The sequence below is a fragment of the Castanea sativa genome, chromosome 2 (assembly GCF_040712315.1).
Source record: "Castanea sativa cultivar Marrone di Chiusa Pesio chromosome 2, ASM4071231v1".
In the NCBI taxonomy this organism is placed as follows: domain Eukaryota; kingdom Viridiplantae; phylum Streptophyta; class Magnoliopsida; order Fagales; family Fagaceae; genus Castanea; species Castanea sativa.
The window spans coordinates 43,488,088-43,503,861 of record NC_134014.1 but is presented as its reverse complement, the minus strand read 5'-3'; the positions used below and the strand labels follow the sequence as shown (position 1 = coordinate 43,503,861).

General features: G+C 41.5%; 1 protein-coding gene across 1 annotated transcript; it reads right to left on the bottom strand.

Annotated features, from left to right (window-relative positions):
* Positions 1 to 13,875: 13,875 nt before the first annotated feature.
* LOC142625377 (uncharacterized) lies at positions 13,876 to 15,044 on the bottom strand. The gene is made up of 3 exons (XM_075799049.1): positions 14,944 to 15,044; positions 14,407 to 14,865; positions 13,876 to 13,962 (listed from the first exon to the last, which is right to left on the bottom strand). Exons 1-3 carry the CDS (start codon positions 15,007 to 15,009, stop codon positions 13,876 to 13,878), a joined length of 612 nt encoding a protein of 203 aa, XP_075655164.1. The 5' UTR covers positions 15,010 to 15,044.
* Positions 15,045 to 15,774: the final 730 nt, after the last annotated feature.

The window sequence follows — 15,774 nt, the reverse complement described above, 5'->3', positions numbered from 1 at the left end:
GAATAAAAAAATATTAAAAAAATAAAAAATGTTTTGATAATATAATTAAATTTAATAACAAATAAAATGAAAAAAGAATTAATTCAAAATTTAAGATTAAAAAATAAACTGTACTTGTACACTAAAAAGAAATTTAATTTTTATTTCTTATTTTGATATTTAAATAATTTGTTTTAGTGTTGATTTCATTCAAATGGTTATAAGTTATATTAATTCTAAACCATCATATGTATCTGTGGGGGGTAAGATTTATAAAATAAACAAATGGGTCGTGGGCTTGATCAATTGGTACTAGTTTGTTTTTGTCATTGGGCCCCTAAGCCCACGAGTTAGCCTGTACTACAAACATCCGAGGAACCGTCCGAGGATGAATGTCTCCTCGGATGGGCCCGGTGCACACCTTGGGATTTGCCAAGAAGATTAAAGGCAGAGTTCTGGAAAAACTATTGGGTAAGAGGGGGATCCAAGTACCCTCTAGAGGCAACGACTTGATAGAAATATCTGAGAAAAATGCTACTACCTCCACATTAAAGACCCTGCACCTACTTCCCTGGCCGCATTAATGGGGAAATGACCCATGAACAATAGAATTGAACTTTCCTGCTATTATTTAAAGACTTCAAGAAGGTGATGGAAATGGGGGAGGTACCTAAGAATAAGATTTGTGAGACACGTGGAGGTAGAAAAAAAGAAGAAGAATATTTAAGGAGAGGAGGGAAAGAAGGAGAAAGGGGAGATCGGTCGGTGAGCAAGAGAGAACTAAGAATTGTAATTTTGAGCACAAAAGAGAAGCAATATACAAATCGTCCTCGGCTTACGTCCAAGGAGGTTCCATCGTCATATTTGTTTATCATTTGCAAAGATTGTGGCATTCTAGCCTGCTTATCAAGTTTCCAGTACCCCTAAACTAGATTTCGAATCTACACTCTACAAATCTTATTGTTTAAGGCTCATTGGGCCTGAGCCCACGACTATCTTCGGGTCCAGGTGCAATTGTGCACTTACAGTATCCATATGTAACATTCTAAATTAATAAATAAAAATTTAATACTCTAACTTAATGTAACATTCTAAATTACTAATAAATAAATATAACACCAAAACTTACAGTAATGTTTGTAATTATATTGTGTTTTAGCCTTTAAGAACACATATATTATTTTTTTATCATAAAAATAAAACACAGATATTAATATTACACATGAAAAAAATAATGAATTCAATAATTGAAATGGTTGAAAACAAAATTAAGCCAAAACCTAAATTCATTAATGAAAAAATATCGAAATTTTTGAACTTAAAAAAAGCGGAGTTAAGTAAAGATAAACTTACATAAAAATTTGGATGGATGGATTCTCTCGTATCCAATTTTATGTTTGACAGCAAATTTTGCTTTTAATTAAATAATATAGATTCCATGGAACAAAGCATCAAACAAAAGCCATTACAAATTAAATCCATTATAAAATATTGATGTCAACAACAAATAATTATGTAATAAGAAATTAAAAAATACAAATATATAGCTTGCTATATTACTATGTACTACTTTCTTTCATTACTTGATTTGTCATATTTATCCAAAAAATATGTATATCTATTCTTAAAATCTAAAAATTTAATTTATTATATATAATATGATATGATATAGATTATTAGATTACAAAACAACATAAATCTAGCAAGTTTTTTTTCTCTAATTAATCTAAAATTGTCGCATCTAATTCTAAAAAATAATATAATAATAATAAACCCAAAAATGAAAGAACTTTTGTTACGTAACTTCTACAGACTCATAGAAATAGCTCTTTTTACATCTAATAAGAAAGCAAAAAATGCACATGAAGCAAAAAGGGGGAAAAAAAAAACTACATAAACTAACCATATAATTCATCGTAAACGGTAATCCAAACTCCTCTAACTCATCCAAATTTAAAACTATTTTATCTCAATCACCACAACATATATTCATATCATTAATGTTTATCCAAAACTAATTAAAATAAATTAGGCTCGAAATAGTGTCTCATTGTAGGTCTTTTTCATTCTTCTTTTTGTTGTTGAGTTGTGATTTTCGTGGTGGATTAGTTCAGAGATGAAGAGATTAGGAGACAATGTTTATGATAGGTCTTCGTAATCCAAGAGACCCTTTGGTTCTACTCCCGAAGACTCGTAAGTTTCTTTCTCTCAACCTTTTTGTTTTTAAAAAAATTACGGTTTAACCTCACTAATGTGTTTGCTTGGTGAGTTTTTGTATGATGGTATTTGCTGAATTTATATGGGGTTTTGTGAGGGAATAGAGATATGGGTTATGTAATATTTCTGTACTAATGTTTGAGTTTGAATTGTGCTCTTGGTATATGTGTTTGTGGATTTGAAGCTATGGGCAATGCCAAGTCCCAGAGGGTGGAGAAGGAGGTAGTGGTCTTAGTGTTACCACGCGGAAACTAAAAGAGACTTACGCCTAAACCTAAACTTTACCGTAGACAGTGGGTCCGTTTGGATAGAACTTATTGCTGAAAACTGAAAACACTGTAGCAAAATAATTTTTAAATGTGTGAATAGTGCCGTGGGACCCATTTTTAATGAAAAAGTTGCTGAAAAGTAAAATTTGTGGGTCCATGAACAGTGCACGGATGCACTGTTCATGAGGAATTAGTCAACAACTACGGCTGAAAAAAAAAAAAAAAAATCTGAAAACGCTGAAACGCTGAAACGCAGCCCGAATAATTTCAATCCAAACGCCCTCAGTGTTGCTGGGATTCATACAATCATATTATTTATATATATATAACCGAAGCCTTGCTAGCTCTACAATTTTCCACATCATCTTTTTTTTTTTTTTTAAATTCTTTTTAACATTTTATTATATTAGAATTTATCAATTTATAACTCCAAACTATACAACTCCCCAAGCCTTCACGTCACTTTTTTTTTTTTTTTAAGCCTTGCTAGCTCCACAATTTTTCACGTCATCTTTCTTTTTTACATTTTATTATATTAGAATTTATCAATTTATAACTCCAAACTATACAATTCCCCAAGCCTTCATATCACTTTTCTTTCTTTCTTTTTTTTAAAATTCTTTTTAATGTTTTATTACCCCAAGCCTTCACATCACTTTTCTTTCTTTAAAAAAAAAAAATTCCTTTTAATGATTTATTATTAGATTAGAATTTATCAATTTAGAACCCCAATACAACTATACAACTCTCTTCAGCCTTCGCATCAAAGTCAGAGTGTTATACCCTAAACCTCTCTGTTTTCTAATAGACGCTGGCACCCCAAAACCCAGATCCTCCCGCTGCCGCCGCCGTCGCCGTCGCCACCATGGATCACCGCCACTGCATCGATTTCTCTTTGCCTCTCCATCCGCTTCAATTTTTCATGGAATTTTGTTAGTTTGTGGCTATGGGTTGCTCTGGATTTAAGTTTTTTTTGTTTTTATTTTCATGGAATTTTGTTGGTTTGTGGTTGTGGGTTGCTTTGGATTTAAGGTTTTTTTGTTTTTTTTCTTTGAAGATTTCCACTTTTTCTTCTTCTTCCTTTGTTGTCAAATCTGAGGCAAAGAAGAATCATGAAATTTTTGTTATTAGATTTTCTTTTTTCCTTTTTTTTTGTATGCAATTTTTATTGGATTTTTGGTTTCTTGGGATTCTTCTATTTGGTTTTAATTCTGGGTTTGTTTTAGTTGATATATAGTGTTTTTCTCATCTTCATTTTACATTGGTTTGGATTTTCTTTTTCCTTTTTTTTGGTTATGCAATTTTTATTGGATTTTTGGTTTCTTGGGATTCTTTTATTTGATTTCAATTCTTCCTGGGATTCTTCTATTTGATTTACAATAACCATAAACATCTTACCAATTTTAGTATATTATATTATGAACTATAACATCACGGTATAATATTATTCTAAACCATTCTCAATCAATTTAAATTTATTTGATAATTTACAAAATTGCCGAATGATAAGATATACTTTTATATATTGCTAAAAGTATAATCAAACTTAGCTAATCAGAGTTGTTAGATTGCTAAATAAATTATATTACTTGAAATTCATACAAATTGTCAGACGGCTCGCTGCTCATTTTTTCTTTGTCGCATGCCGTCATCTGCTCCTGCAATCGTTTATGTTTATCAATGCCACCACCAAGGTTTGATACTTTCCTCTACCTTTTTATTTTTATTTTGTTCATCTCTGCCCATTCACTGGGGTTTCTCATTTTTGAATTGCTGTTTGTCTCTAAGTTATGGACTTCTTTCATTGTAATTTTGGATGGTTCTTGCTTCATTTTGAATGAAATTTCTTTATTTGCTACAAACCTTGATAGGTATTGCTTAATGAAAAGTTATATGTCTCCATGGCCATTACTCTTGCACATGGAGGGGTAAGTCCATATGACTTCAACTTTTTATTTTATTTTATTTTTATCTATGATATTTAGTTATTTATTTTGTTCATGAGTTATTGTGCTTTCAGGTTTCTTAGAAATCACTCACAAGGCAACATAATTCATCCTTCGGCTCTAGGGATTTCATTTCCTACACACTCTTAGATGCCACAGTCAGTATTCTTAAATCCAATTGGCAAAGCAGGATTCAAATCAGTAGATAAGCTCTAAGTGGCTTACAAACCTTGAAAGAGGAAGTTTTTTTTGGCAACATGTAAAACCCAAAAATCTGGGGCCTTGTATATCCATGAAGAAGGCTATTGATTTTATTTCCAAGACATCATATATGCTTGCTTCTACGTTAGATATGTCTGATTATAAACTCATTGAGAAGAATGTTGTTTTATAATTGCCATCTGTGGGGAGTAAAAAGACCCAAGTGGGCATATAGGCCTTTGAACTGTAGCATGGAGGGCCGACCTGCTCCAGAATTAAGAACTTGTTAACTCTATGAATTGGCCCATACGCCGAGGTTCCGAGGATACAGCCGAGGTTCCGAGGATACAGCCGAGGGCGAGCTTCTCCTCGGACAGATCCAAGGGAACTCAGAGCTTCATTATGAAGGCCAAGACACAACTCTGGAAAGACTAATGGTTAAAGAGGGAAATCCTGAATCTTCAAGGTACACCGGTGTTAGAAAAATACCACAAAAAAAGGCTGCCACTACCACATTAAAGACTCTGCACCTACCTCCCTGGCCGCATTAATGGGGAAGTGACCCCTGAATAGTAGAACTGAAACTTCTGGTCACTATTCAAAGGTACTAAGAAAAGAAATATCTAGGGGGTTGGAGCAACACGTGGATAAAGTATCAGAAAAAGAAGTATTTAAGGGGGATGAACGCCAGAGAAAGGGGGCGGTCGGTAACTAAGAAAGAAATTAAGAATTGTAACCTTTAAAGAAAGAAAGAGAAATAATACAGAAGTAGTCCTCGGCTCACGTCCGAGGAGGTCTATTTGCAATTATCGTTTATTATTTACAAGTGTTTGTAACTTTTAGCCTATTATCAAGTTCTCAGTACTTCTAACCTAGGTTTCAAACCCACACTCTACAAATTTGATTGTTTAAGGCTCATTGGGCCTGAGCCCATAACCTTCTTTGGGTCCAAGTGCAATTGTGCACTTACAATTGGCGCTGTCTGTGGGAATCTAGTAAAAAAGGAGCTGGGATACGATGGCAGGCCTAGGTTCTCACCATGCAGAATCACAGGGATCACAACCGGAGGATCATTTCGAGCGTCTTGAGCGTCAAAGGGATCGTGAGGGAAGTGTCCATACAGAATACCCCAAGGCTAGCCATACTCAGGGCGGGGGTAGCACCACCCACGAGGATGTTGCTAAAGCCATGCAGAAGGAGATTGGTCGTTTGAAAAGAAAGCTGCGCCGCGCCAGACGTAAGCCTTCACTGTCCTCGTCTAATTCTTCTTCAGAGGGAGCCCGGTGAGGTAGTTACAGCTTAAGGTCATGCTCACCCCCCAGCGCAATGTCCTCTTGTGAGGAGGACGACCAGCCAGCTCGCAGACGCAAGAAGCTTCCTTCTAGGGGCTTAGGGAACGATGCTACGAGTCGGGCGTTGCACCAACTCTCCAAATCTCCATTTTCACGGAGGATTGAGAAAGAGAAGCTTCCCAGGAGATTCACCCAGCCTACCTTCACCATCTACAATGGCCAGACTGATCCGGTGGAGCACGTGAGTCACTTTAACCAGAGAATGGCGGTGCACTCTCATAACGAGGCTCTGATGTGTAAAGTTTTCCCCTCTAGCTTGGGACTTGTTGCTATGAGGTGGTTCAACGGCCTTAAATCGGGGTCTATAGGTTCGTTTGGGGAGCTTACTAGAGCATTCGCTTCGCAGTTCATTACGTGTAACAGAGTACCTCGGCCATTGGACTCGCTGCTATCCATGACCATGAGGGAAAGGGAGACGTTGAAAGCGTATTCCGACCGGTACTGGGAAATGTTTAATGAAATAGATGGTGACTTTGATGAGGTGGCGCTCAATACCTTTAAGGTAGGTCTTCCTACTGATCACGACTTGAGAAAGTCTTTGACCAAAAAGCCTGTCCGCAGCGTACGTCGCCTCATGGACCGTATTGACGAGTACAAGAGAGTGGAGGAAGACCAGCAGCAAGGAAAGGGTAAGGAGAAGGTTATCCCGCAGGAGAGAAGAGATTTCAGGTCGGACAGGTACCACAACAAAAAGCCGAGGAGAGATTACGTTGGGCAGTCCGGCTCGGCAGCACCTCAGGCCGTGAACACTGTGTTCCGAGAACCAGTACATCAGTTGCTAGAGAAAGTTCGTAAGGAGCCCTTCTTTAGATGGCCTGGTAAGATGGCAGGAGACCTTGCGAAGAGGAATCAGAACCTCTTTTGTTAGTACCATCAGGATGTGAGCCACACTACCGAGAACTGTCGGACCCTTTGGAACCACTTGGAGCAGCTGGTCAGTGAAGGAAAACTAAAGCAGCACTTGTGTCAACCTGGTGGACAGGGCAGTCAATCTGGCTCAAACAATCAGAGGAACGGTTCATCTCGGCCGGCGGTAAGAACAATCAATGTTATTTTTGCTGCACCTGGCAGGACAGGCTCGGGTCCCACCAGGGTGATGGCAGTGTCACATCCTCAGGCCGAGGAGTCAGGCTGCAGGCTGAAGAGGTTGAAGCTGAAATTTCTCGTCTTGGGATTTTCCGAGGAGGATAAGGTGGGGATTATCCAACCCCATGACGATGCTCTTGTAGTTACTCTTAGGATAGGGAATTATGATGTGAGGAGGGTGGTGATAGATCAGGGCAGCGGTGCAGATATCATGTACCCTGACTTATTAAAAGGGTTAAGGTTGAAGTTGGAAGATCTTACTCCTTATGACTCGCCACTTATAAGCTTCGAGGGGAGAGCCGTTGTGCCGAAGGGGCAGATCCGTTTGCCCGTTCAATCCGGCTCAGAAACGGTTGAGGTGAATTTTATTGTGGTCGACGCGTACTCTCGATATACCGCTATCCTCGCCAGACCATGGTTGCACGCTTTGGGAGCCGTCTCCTCTACATTGCATGTTAAAGTTAAGTTCCCCTCTGGGGAATATGTTGAGGAAATCCTCGGCAGCCAATCGGTGACTAGGCAGTGCATATCGGCCGCAGTGCTTCATCAGACAGAAGCCGAGTCATCAGCCTTGCCCATTCCAAAATCATAACAATTAACAGTTCCTGATGCACCTGTATTGGGGACAGGAGAGGAAGCTTATTGTGGGGAGTTAGAGAAGTTTTTGATAGCCGATGATCCAGAGAGGTTCTTCCAAGTCGGCATACGCTTGCCGCACCAGGAGAAGATGGAGTTGTTGGAATTTCTGAAAGGCAATATCGATGTTTTTGCGTGGGACCCTTATGAGGCCCCCGGCGTGGACCCGAGCTTTATTTGTCATCATTTAAACGTCAACCCTGCTATTGTTCCGAGAAGGCAGCCACCTCGGCGTTCTTCCAAAGAACATTCCGAGGCCGTCAAGCAAGAGATGCTCAAACTCAAGAGGGCTGGGGCTATTAAAGAAGTTTTCTACCTCGAATGGTTGGCGCATACGGTTGTGGTTAAAAAGAAGAATGGAACGTGGAGAGTATGTGTGGACTTCACAGATTTGAACAGGGCCTGCCCCAAGGATTCGTTCCCAATGCCGCGTATTGATCAACTGGTTGATGCCACTGTCGGACATCCTCGGATGAGTTTTTTGGACGCATTCCAAGGTTACCATCAGATTTCCTTAGCGTTGGAGGATCAAGAGAAGACTACTTTCATTACTCCAACGGGGAACTACCACTATAAGGTCATGCCATTTGGGTTGAAAAATGCTGGGGCTATTTACCAAAGAATGATGACCAGGATGTTCGAACAGCAACTGGGGAAGACTATTGAAGTATATGTGGATGATATGGTGGTGAAGAGTAAAACAATACCTTCACACGTGAAAGATCTGGCCGATACCTTCCAGATGCTAAGAAAGTACAAGCTGTGCCTTAATGCCTCAAAGTGCTCTTTTGGCGTGGGGTCTGGAAAGTTCTTGGGATATATAATTACTCATAGAGGCATAGAGGTAAACCTAGCGCAGGTTGAGGCTATTCAGGATTTGCAACTGCCTCGGAACCCAAAAGAAATCCAGAAATTGACTGGGATGATTGCCGCTTTGAACAGATTTATATCTCGGTCAGCTGACCGGTGTCGTCCTTTCTTCCAATTGTTGAACAAGTGGAAAGGGTTTCAATGGACCGAGGATTGCGTGTTAGCTTTCCAACAGCTTAAGCAATATCTTTCTCGGCCACCCATTTTGTCTCGCCCCGAGGCGAACGAGGTTCTGTTTGCTTATCTGGCAGTGGCCGTCCACGCGGTCAGCCTGGTCCTTATAATGAATGAAAGCGGGGTGCAAAGACCGGTCTACTATGTTAGTAAGTCTTTGAATGAGGCCGAGGTGCGCTACCTACTCTTGGAGAAAGCACTTCTAGCCATAGTTCATGCCACGCGGAAGCTTCCTCATTATTTTCAGTCCCACACGGTGGTGGTCCTGACCCAATTGCCTCTCAAGGCGGTGTTACGCAACGCCGATTACTCTGACAGGGTGGCAAAGTGGGGAACCATTCTAGGAGCCTTTGACGTTAAATACAAGCCCCGCACCTCGGTGAAGGGCCAGGTCCTCGCTGACTTGGTGGCAAAGTTTACTGAACCATTGCTAGAAGAAACTCTAAAAGAAGCACACATGGATGGAAAATCAGTTGGTGGGATCACAGCCGCAGTGCCTTCGACTTGGAAAATGTATGTGGATGGGGCAGCTAATTAGAGAGGGTCTGGTGTCGGACTTGTCCTGATATTCCTTGAGGGAATTATCTTCGAAAAATCTCTAAAGGCTGTCATTCTCGGCTACTAATAATGAAGCCAAGTACGAAGCAGTCTTGGTGGGCATGAACATGTTACATAAGATGGGTGGAAAGGAAGTCCGTGCGTTCTCGGACTCTCAGTTAGTGGTCGGCCAGGTCACGGGGACCATGGAGGCTAGGGACCCAAGAATGTAGGAATATTTGGCCCAGGTCAAGCGTCAGTAAGCTGAATTTGACTCCTTCGTCTTAGCTCACATCTCTAGGAGTGGAAACACCCATGCCGATTCTTTGGCTACGTTAGCAACGTCCTCGGCTCAGGGTTTGCCCAGGATTATCCTTGTGGAGGATTTGCTAGAGCCAACTCTTACCGCTGTCAATGCGGCTCGCATCCATCTAATAAGGCTTGGACCTAGTTGGATGGACCCGGTCGTATCTTTTCTTAAGAACAATATCCTTCCTGAGGACAAGTCTGAAGCAGATAAGATACGTCGAAAGGCGCCACGTTTCTGGTTGTTTGAGGACCAGAAACTGTACAAACGATCCTTCTTAGGACCGTACTTGTTGTGTGTGCACCCTGAATCAACGGAAGCACTTCTGAAGGAACTGCATGAGGGGATTTGTGGAAGCCACACCAGGGGAAGGTCCTTAGCCCATAGAGCCCTGACTCAGGGTTATTGGTGGCCCAATATACAGAGAGAGGCTCAGGACTATGCCAGAAAATGTGATCAATGCCAGAGGTTCGCCCCTAATATTCATCAACCTGGAGGGGTTCTTAACCCTCTCTCCAGTCCTTGGCCTTTTGCGCAGTGGGGATTGGACATAGTGGGGCCATTTCTGAGAGCTGCAGGAAACAAAAGATGGCTTCTCGTAGGGACAGACTATTTCACTAAATGGGTTGAGGTCGAGCCCTTAGCAAATATCAGGGACGCTAATTCCAAGAAATTTGTCTGGAAAAACATCGTCACTAGATTCGGTATACCACACACACTTATCTCAGACAATGGCGTCCAATTCGACAGCAAGGCTTTTAGGAAATACTGTGGTGACATGGGCATCATAAATAGATACTCCACCCCAGCTTATCCTCAGGGAAACGGGCAAGCCGAGGTCGTTAACAAGGTCATAGTTAGTGGGCTCAAGAAAAGGTTGGACGATGCGAAAGGCAGATGGGTAGAAGAACTCCCACATGTTCTGTGGACGTATCGGACTACACCGCGCAGGTCCACGGGAGAAACACCATTCTCTATGACTTATGGAGCCGAGGCGGTTATACCTTTGGAATCTGGTTTCCCTACCCTGAAGACGAGTTCTTTTCGCCTGGAGAATAACGATGGACTCTTGGAGAAAGGTCTTGATTTACTTGAGGAACGACGCGAGGCAGCTATGGTCTAAATGACTTATTATCAACAGAAACTAAAACGGGGATATGATGCTCACGTGAAGCTAAGGCCACTCGCACTTGGAGATCTTGTATTAAGAAAAGTAGTGGGCACTTCTAAGAACCCAGCTTGGGGTAAGCTAGGACCAAACTGGGAAGGCCCCTATCGCATTGTTTTAGTAGCTGGCATAGGGTCATATCGGCTAGCTGACCTAGATGAAAGAATTGTACCACGCCCATGGAATGTAAATAACCTTAGAAGGTATTATTATTAATAAAATGTGCTTTTGTTAGTTAACACTTCAAAGTTATAAGTACCTCTGGGGCTTGCAGTTACTATTCTTAAGAGTCAAACAGAAACTTGGTTAAGTGTAGTCCTCGGACCACAAACCTTGTGGAAATTGATATCTTATCATTTGTTAAACAGAACCTTAGTTATGCCGGGTCCTCGGACCTTCTACTTTGGGGAAATTAACATTTAAACTTACTACCCTTAAGAATCAAACAGAAACTTGGTTAAGTGTAGTCCTCGGACCACAAACCTTGTGGAAATTGATATCTTATCATTTGTTAAACAGAACCTTAGTTGTGCCGGGTCCTCGGATCTTCTACTTTGGGAAAATTAACATTTGAACTTACTACCCTTAAGAGTCAAACAGAAACTTAGTTAAGTGTAGTCCTCGGACCACAAACCTTGTGGAAATTGATATCTTATCATTTGTTAAACAGAACCTTAGTTATGCCGGGTCCTCGGACCTTCTACTTTGGGGAAATTAACATTTAAACTTACTACCCTTAAGAATCAAACAGAAACTTGGTTAAGTGTAGTCCTCGGACCACAAACCTTGTGGAAATTGATATCTTATCATTTGTTAAACAGAACCTTAGTTATGCCGGGTCCTCGGATCTTCTACTTTGGGGAAATTAACATTTGAACTTACTACCCTTAAGAGTTAAACAGAAACTTGGTTAAGTGTAGTCCTCGGACCACAAACCTTGTGGAAATTGATATCTTATCATTTGTTAAACAGAACTTTAGTTATGCCGGGTCCTCGGACCTTCTACTTTGGAGAAATTAACATTTGAACTTACTACCCTTAAGAGTCAAACAGAAACTTGGTTAAGTGTAGTCCTCGGACCACAAACCTTGTGAAAATTGATATCTTATCATTTGTTAAACAGAACCTTAGTTATGCCGGGTCCTCGGACCTTCTACTTTGGGGGAAATTAACATTTGAACTTACTACCCTTAAGAGTCAAACAGAAACTTGGTTAAGGGTAGTCCTCGGACCACAAACCTTGTGGAAATTGATATCTTATCATTTGTTAAACAGAACCTTAGTTATGCCGGGTCCTCGGACCTTCTACTTTGGGGAAATTAACATTTGAACTTACTACCCTTAAGAGTCAAACAAAAACTTGGTTAAGTGTAGTCCTCGGACCACAAACCTTGTGGAAATTGATATCTTATCATTTGTTAAACAGAACCTTAGTTATGCCGAGTCCTCGGACCTTCTACTTTGGAGAAATTAACATTTGAACTTACTACCCTTAAGAGTCAAACAGAAACTTGGTTAAGTGTAGTCCTCGGACCACAAACCTTGTGAAAATTGATATCTTATCATTTGTTAAACAAAACCTTAGTTATGCCGGGTCCTCGGACCTTCTACTTTGGGGGAAATTAACATTTGAACTTACTACACTTAAGAATCAAACAGAAACTTGGTTAAGGGTAGTCCTCGGACCACAAACCTTGTGGAAATTGATATCTTATCATTTGTTAAACAGAACCTTAGTTATGCCGGGTCCTCGGACCTTCTACTTTGGGGAAATTAACATTTGAACTTACTACCCTTAAGAGTCAAACAGAAACTTGGTTAAGTGTAGTCCTCAGACCACAAACCTTGTGGAAATTGATATCTTATCATTTGTTAAACAGAACCTTAGTTATGCCGGGTCCTCGGACCTTCTACTTTGGGGAAATTAACATTTGAACTTACTACCCTTAAGAGTCAAATAGAAACTTGGTTAAGTGTAGTCCTCAGACCACAAACCTTGTGGAAATTGATATCTTATCATTTGTTAAACAGAACCTTAGTTATGCCGGGTCCTCGGACCTTCTACTTTGGGGAAATTAACATTTGAACTTACTACCCTTAAGAATCAAACAGAAACTTGGTTAAGTGTAGTCCTCGGACCACAAACCTTGTGGAAATTGATATCTTATCATTTGTTAAACAGAACCTTAGTTATGCCGGGTCCTCGGACCTTCTACTTTGGAGAAATTAACATTTGAACTTACTACCCTTAAGAGTCAAACAGAAACTTGGTTAAGTGTAGTCCTCGGACCACAAACCTTGTGAAAATTGATATCTTATCATTTGTTAAACAGAACCTTAGTTATGCCGGGTCCTCGGACCTTCTATTTTGGGGAAATTAACATTTGAACTTACTACCCTTAAGAATCAAACAGAAACTTGGTTAAGTGTAGTTCTCGGACCACAAACCTTGTGGAAATTGATATCTTATCATTTGTTAAACAGAACCTTAGTTATGCCGGGTCCTCGGACCTTCTACTTTGGGGAAATTAATATTTGAACTTACTATTCTTAAGAGTCAAACAGAAACTTGGTTAAGTGTAGTCCTCGGACCACAAACCTTGTGAAAATTGATATCTTATCATTTGTTAAACAGAACCTTAGTTATGCCGGGTCCTCGGACCTTCTACTTTGGGGAAATTAACATTTGAACTTACCACTCTTAAGAATCAAACAGAAACTTGGTTAAGTGTAGTCCTCGGACCACAAACCTTGTGGAAATTGATATCTTATCATTTGTGAAACAGAACCTTAGTTATGCCGGGTCCTTAGACCTCCTACTTTAAGGAAATTAACATTTGAAGTTACTATTCTTAATATCTTGTCACTGTTCTTATTCTTATCACACGTTTTGTGGAAATCAGTATCTTACCATTCGTTAATTTGATCTTGAGTTCTATGTCTTTAAGTGTTGAACAAATTTTTGTAAGGAATGGTCCTCGGACCTTACATCCTACTGAAAGTAATACCTCAAATTACAAAAGTTCAAACCATTAAATTAGTTTTTTAACTAAGGCATTGTTTAAAATCCAAACTAAGTTAATCTCTGTCAGGTTCTTAAGTACTCTACTTTGCAAAGCACAAAGAGATTAAGTTAATCTCTGGAGGTTATAATTGTGCGACTCCTGGGGTCAGACTTGTCTGTTTTGTTCTTCTTTAAACTATGTATTAATGAGAACTTCTACGAAAAGCACAAAAAGAATAAAGTAAAGCAAAAACAACATGAATGAAAGTTGGATGGAACTATTCTTTATTAATTATATACATAAAAAAAAGGGAGTATAGAAAGTTCCTATACTAGGCCCTAAATTAGGGAAGGGGGGTCTTGGAGGGAGCTGCTGCCAGCCTCAGTGCTCTTCAGTTCCAGCTCAAAGGTGGACAAGGCTTGTTTCCCTTTATCTGTTGAAGGAATGAGGGGCTCCACGTTTTGAATCTGCTCCTTCTCGGCACCACCACACTCGTCCTTCTCTTTATGGGAACCTTCAGGTTCTGTAGGATCAGGAACAAGTTCTTGCACCACAGGAGGAAGGGCAAGAGAGGCAGCAACATGAGGGTCTTCAATTTCCTGTATGTCTAGGGGAAGCCAAATGTTCTCGGGCTTCCTTAGCTCGGAAGCTTGAGGAACCCCTGCTGCGTTCATGGCCTCTCCCCAGACCTGCTGACAGTACTCTCGGTAGAAGGCCGCAAAAGCCTCTGTCAGCTGTTCTTGCGTTCTAGTCACCCCCTCCTGATAGCTGGTCTTCTTCGCGGCCTCCAGTGCGTGCTTGTGGGCGTGAGCCTCCTCCTTCGCCCGCGTAAGCTCCTTTTCCAAGTCAGAGCGTGCCTGTTGGACTTGGGCGAGCTCGTCATCCTTTTGGCGGAGAAGCTTACGCTGCCCCTCCACTTGGGTTTCCATCATCTTCAAGCTGGCCTTGTCACCATCTCTCTCTCTTTTCAAGTCGGCCAGCTGTGACGTGATCTTCCCATTCTCTGCTAGGGCCTGGCTTAGGGACCTTTCTGCCTCTTGCCTTAGCTCTTGCTCCATCCCAGCGCGCTTCCGAGAATCCTCCACGAACTTCTCGGCCGCGAAAACTTCTTGGATGGACTGCAAAGATGTCAGGAGGTTAATTACGGTAAAGTGTTTACAAATAAATACAAAGTACGAGTGCGAGGTGGAACTTACCAGAGCTAAACCCCTTTTTAATGAAAGGAACAGCTGAGGCTGACCCATCTTCTCCAAGGTTTCCATGTCCTTGGGCAGCAGAAGAGGACGCTCCAATACCTCGGCCAAATGGTGGGCGTGGCCTTGTTGGACTACCCTAATGCTGGAGTGGCAGGGAATTGGTGCGTCGTCCAGCCTCAAGTCAGGAGACCAGGTAGCTGGTGCTCGGCGCACCTCGGCCACGTCCCTAATCTCCCCACTCTCAACTGAGCGGGCGCGCCTTTTGCCCTTGTCCAGCTTCTGCTGCTAGGCCGGCGATGGCTGCTGTTTCAGCTTCTTTGGCTTTTCGCCACCAGCCCCCTTGGCATCCACCTTTCTTTTCTTCTTAGAATCGTCAGTGGGAGGTTTGGGCTCAGCTGGAGGAGGGGGTGGTGGCAAGGCAGGGGGAACTTGGGACCCCCTCGTTCCCTTATTAGCCACTCTCGCGCCTCTCGCGGTCATGAGGCCCTTAAGCTCGTCCATGTCTTCCTCAACAGAGTTGTCTTCTGGACATGCTATCACTAGGCCTTCGATCCCAGAGGCCTCGGCTGCTTCTTCTTCCTCGTCGAAAAGAACAACGAACGGGTTTCTGCGAGGTCGTGGGGAGTCCTCGAGCCGAAACTATTCTATCTCCTCGTCCAACGTGTTCGAAGAAGACACTTACTCCTCTGGGACAGCAATTGCTTGAGAGTGTACAGCGAGGGGGATTACCGCTATGGGCTGTGTGTACAATACAGTGTGAGGGGCGTCAGGGATTTCGTGGTCGGCCAAAAAGTGCGGCCTGGCTACGTGAATCTTTCTTCGCCTCCAGTC

Coding starts and splice junctions, on each gene's coding strand:
- LOC142625377 (XM_075799049.1), bottom strand. CDS start 15,009: ATGGAAACCTTGGAGAAGATGGGTCAGCCTCAGCTGTTCCTTTCATTA. Junction 14,866..14,943: donor TAAAAAGGGGTTTAGCTCTG/GTAAGTTCCACC, acceptor ACATCTTTGCAG/TCCATCCAAGAAGTTTTCGC. Junction 13,963..14,406: donor AGGCCATGAACGCAGCAGGG/GTTCCTCAAGCT, acceptor TGCTTTTCGTAG/AAGTTCTCATTAATACATAG.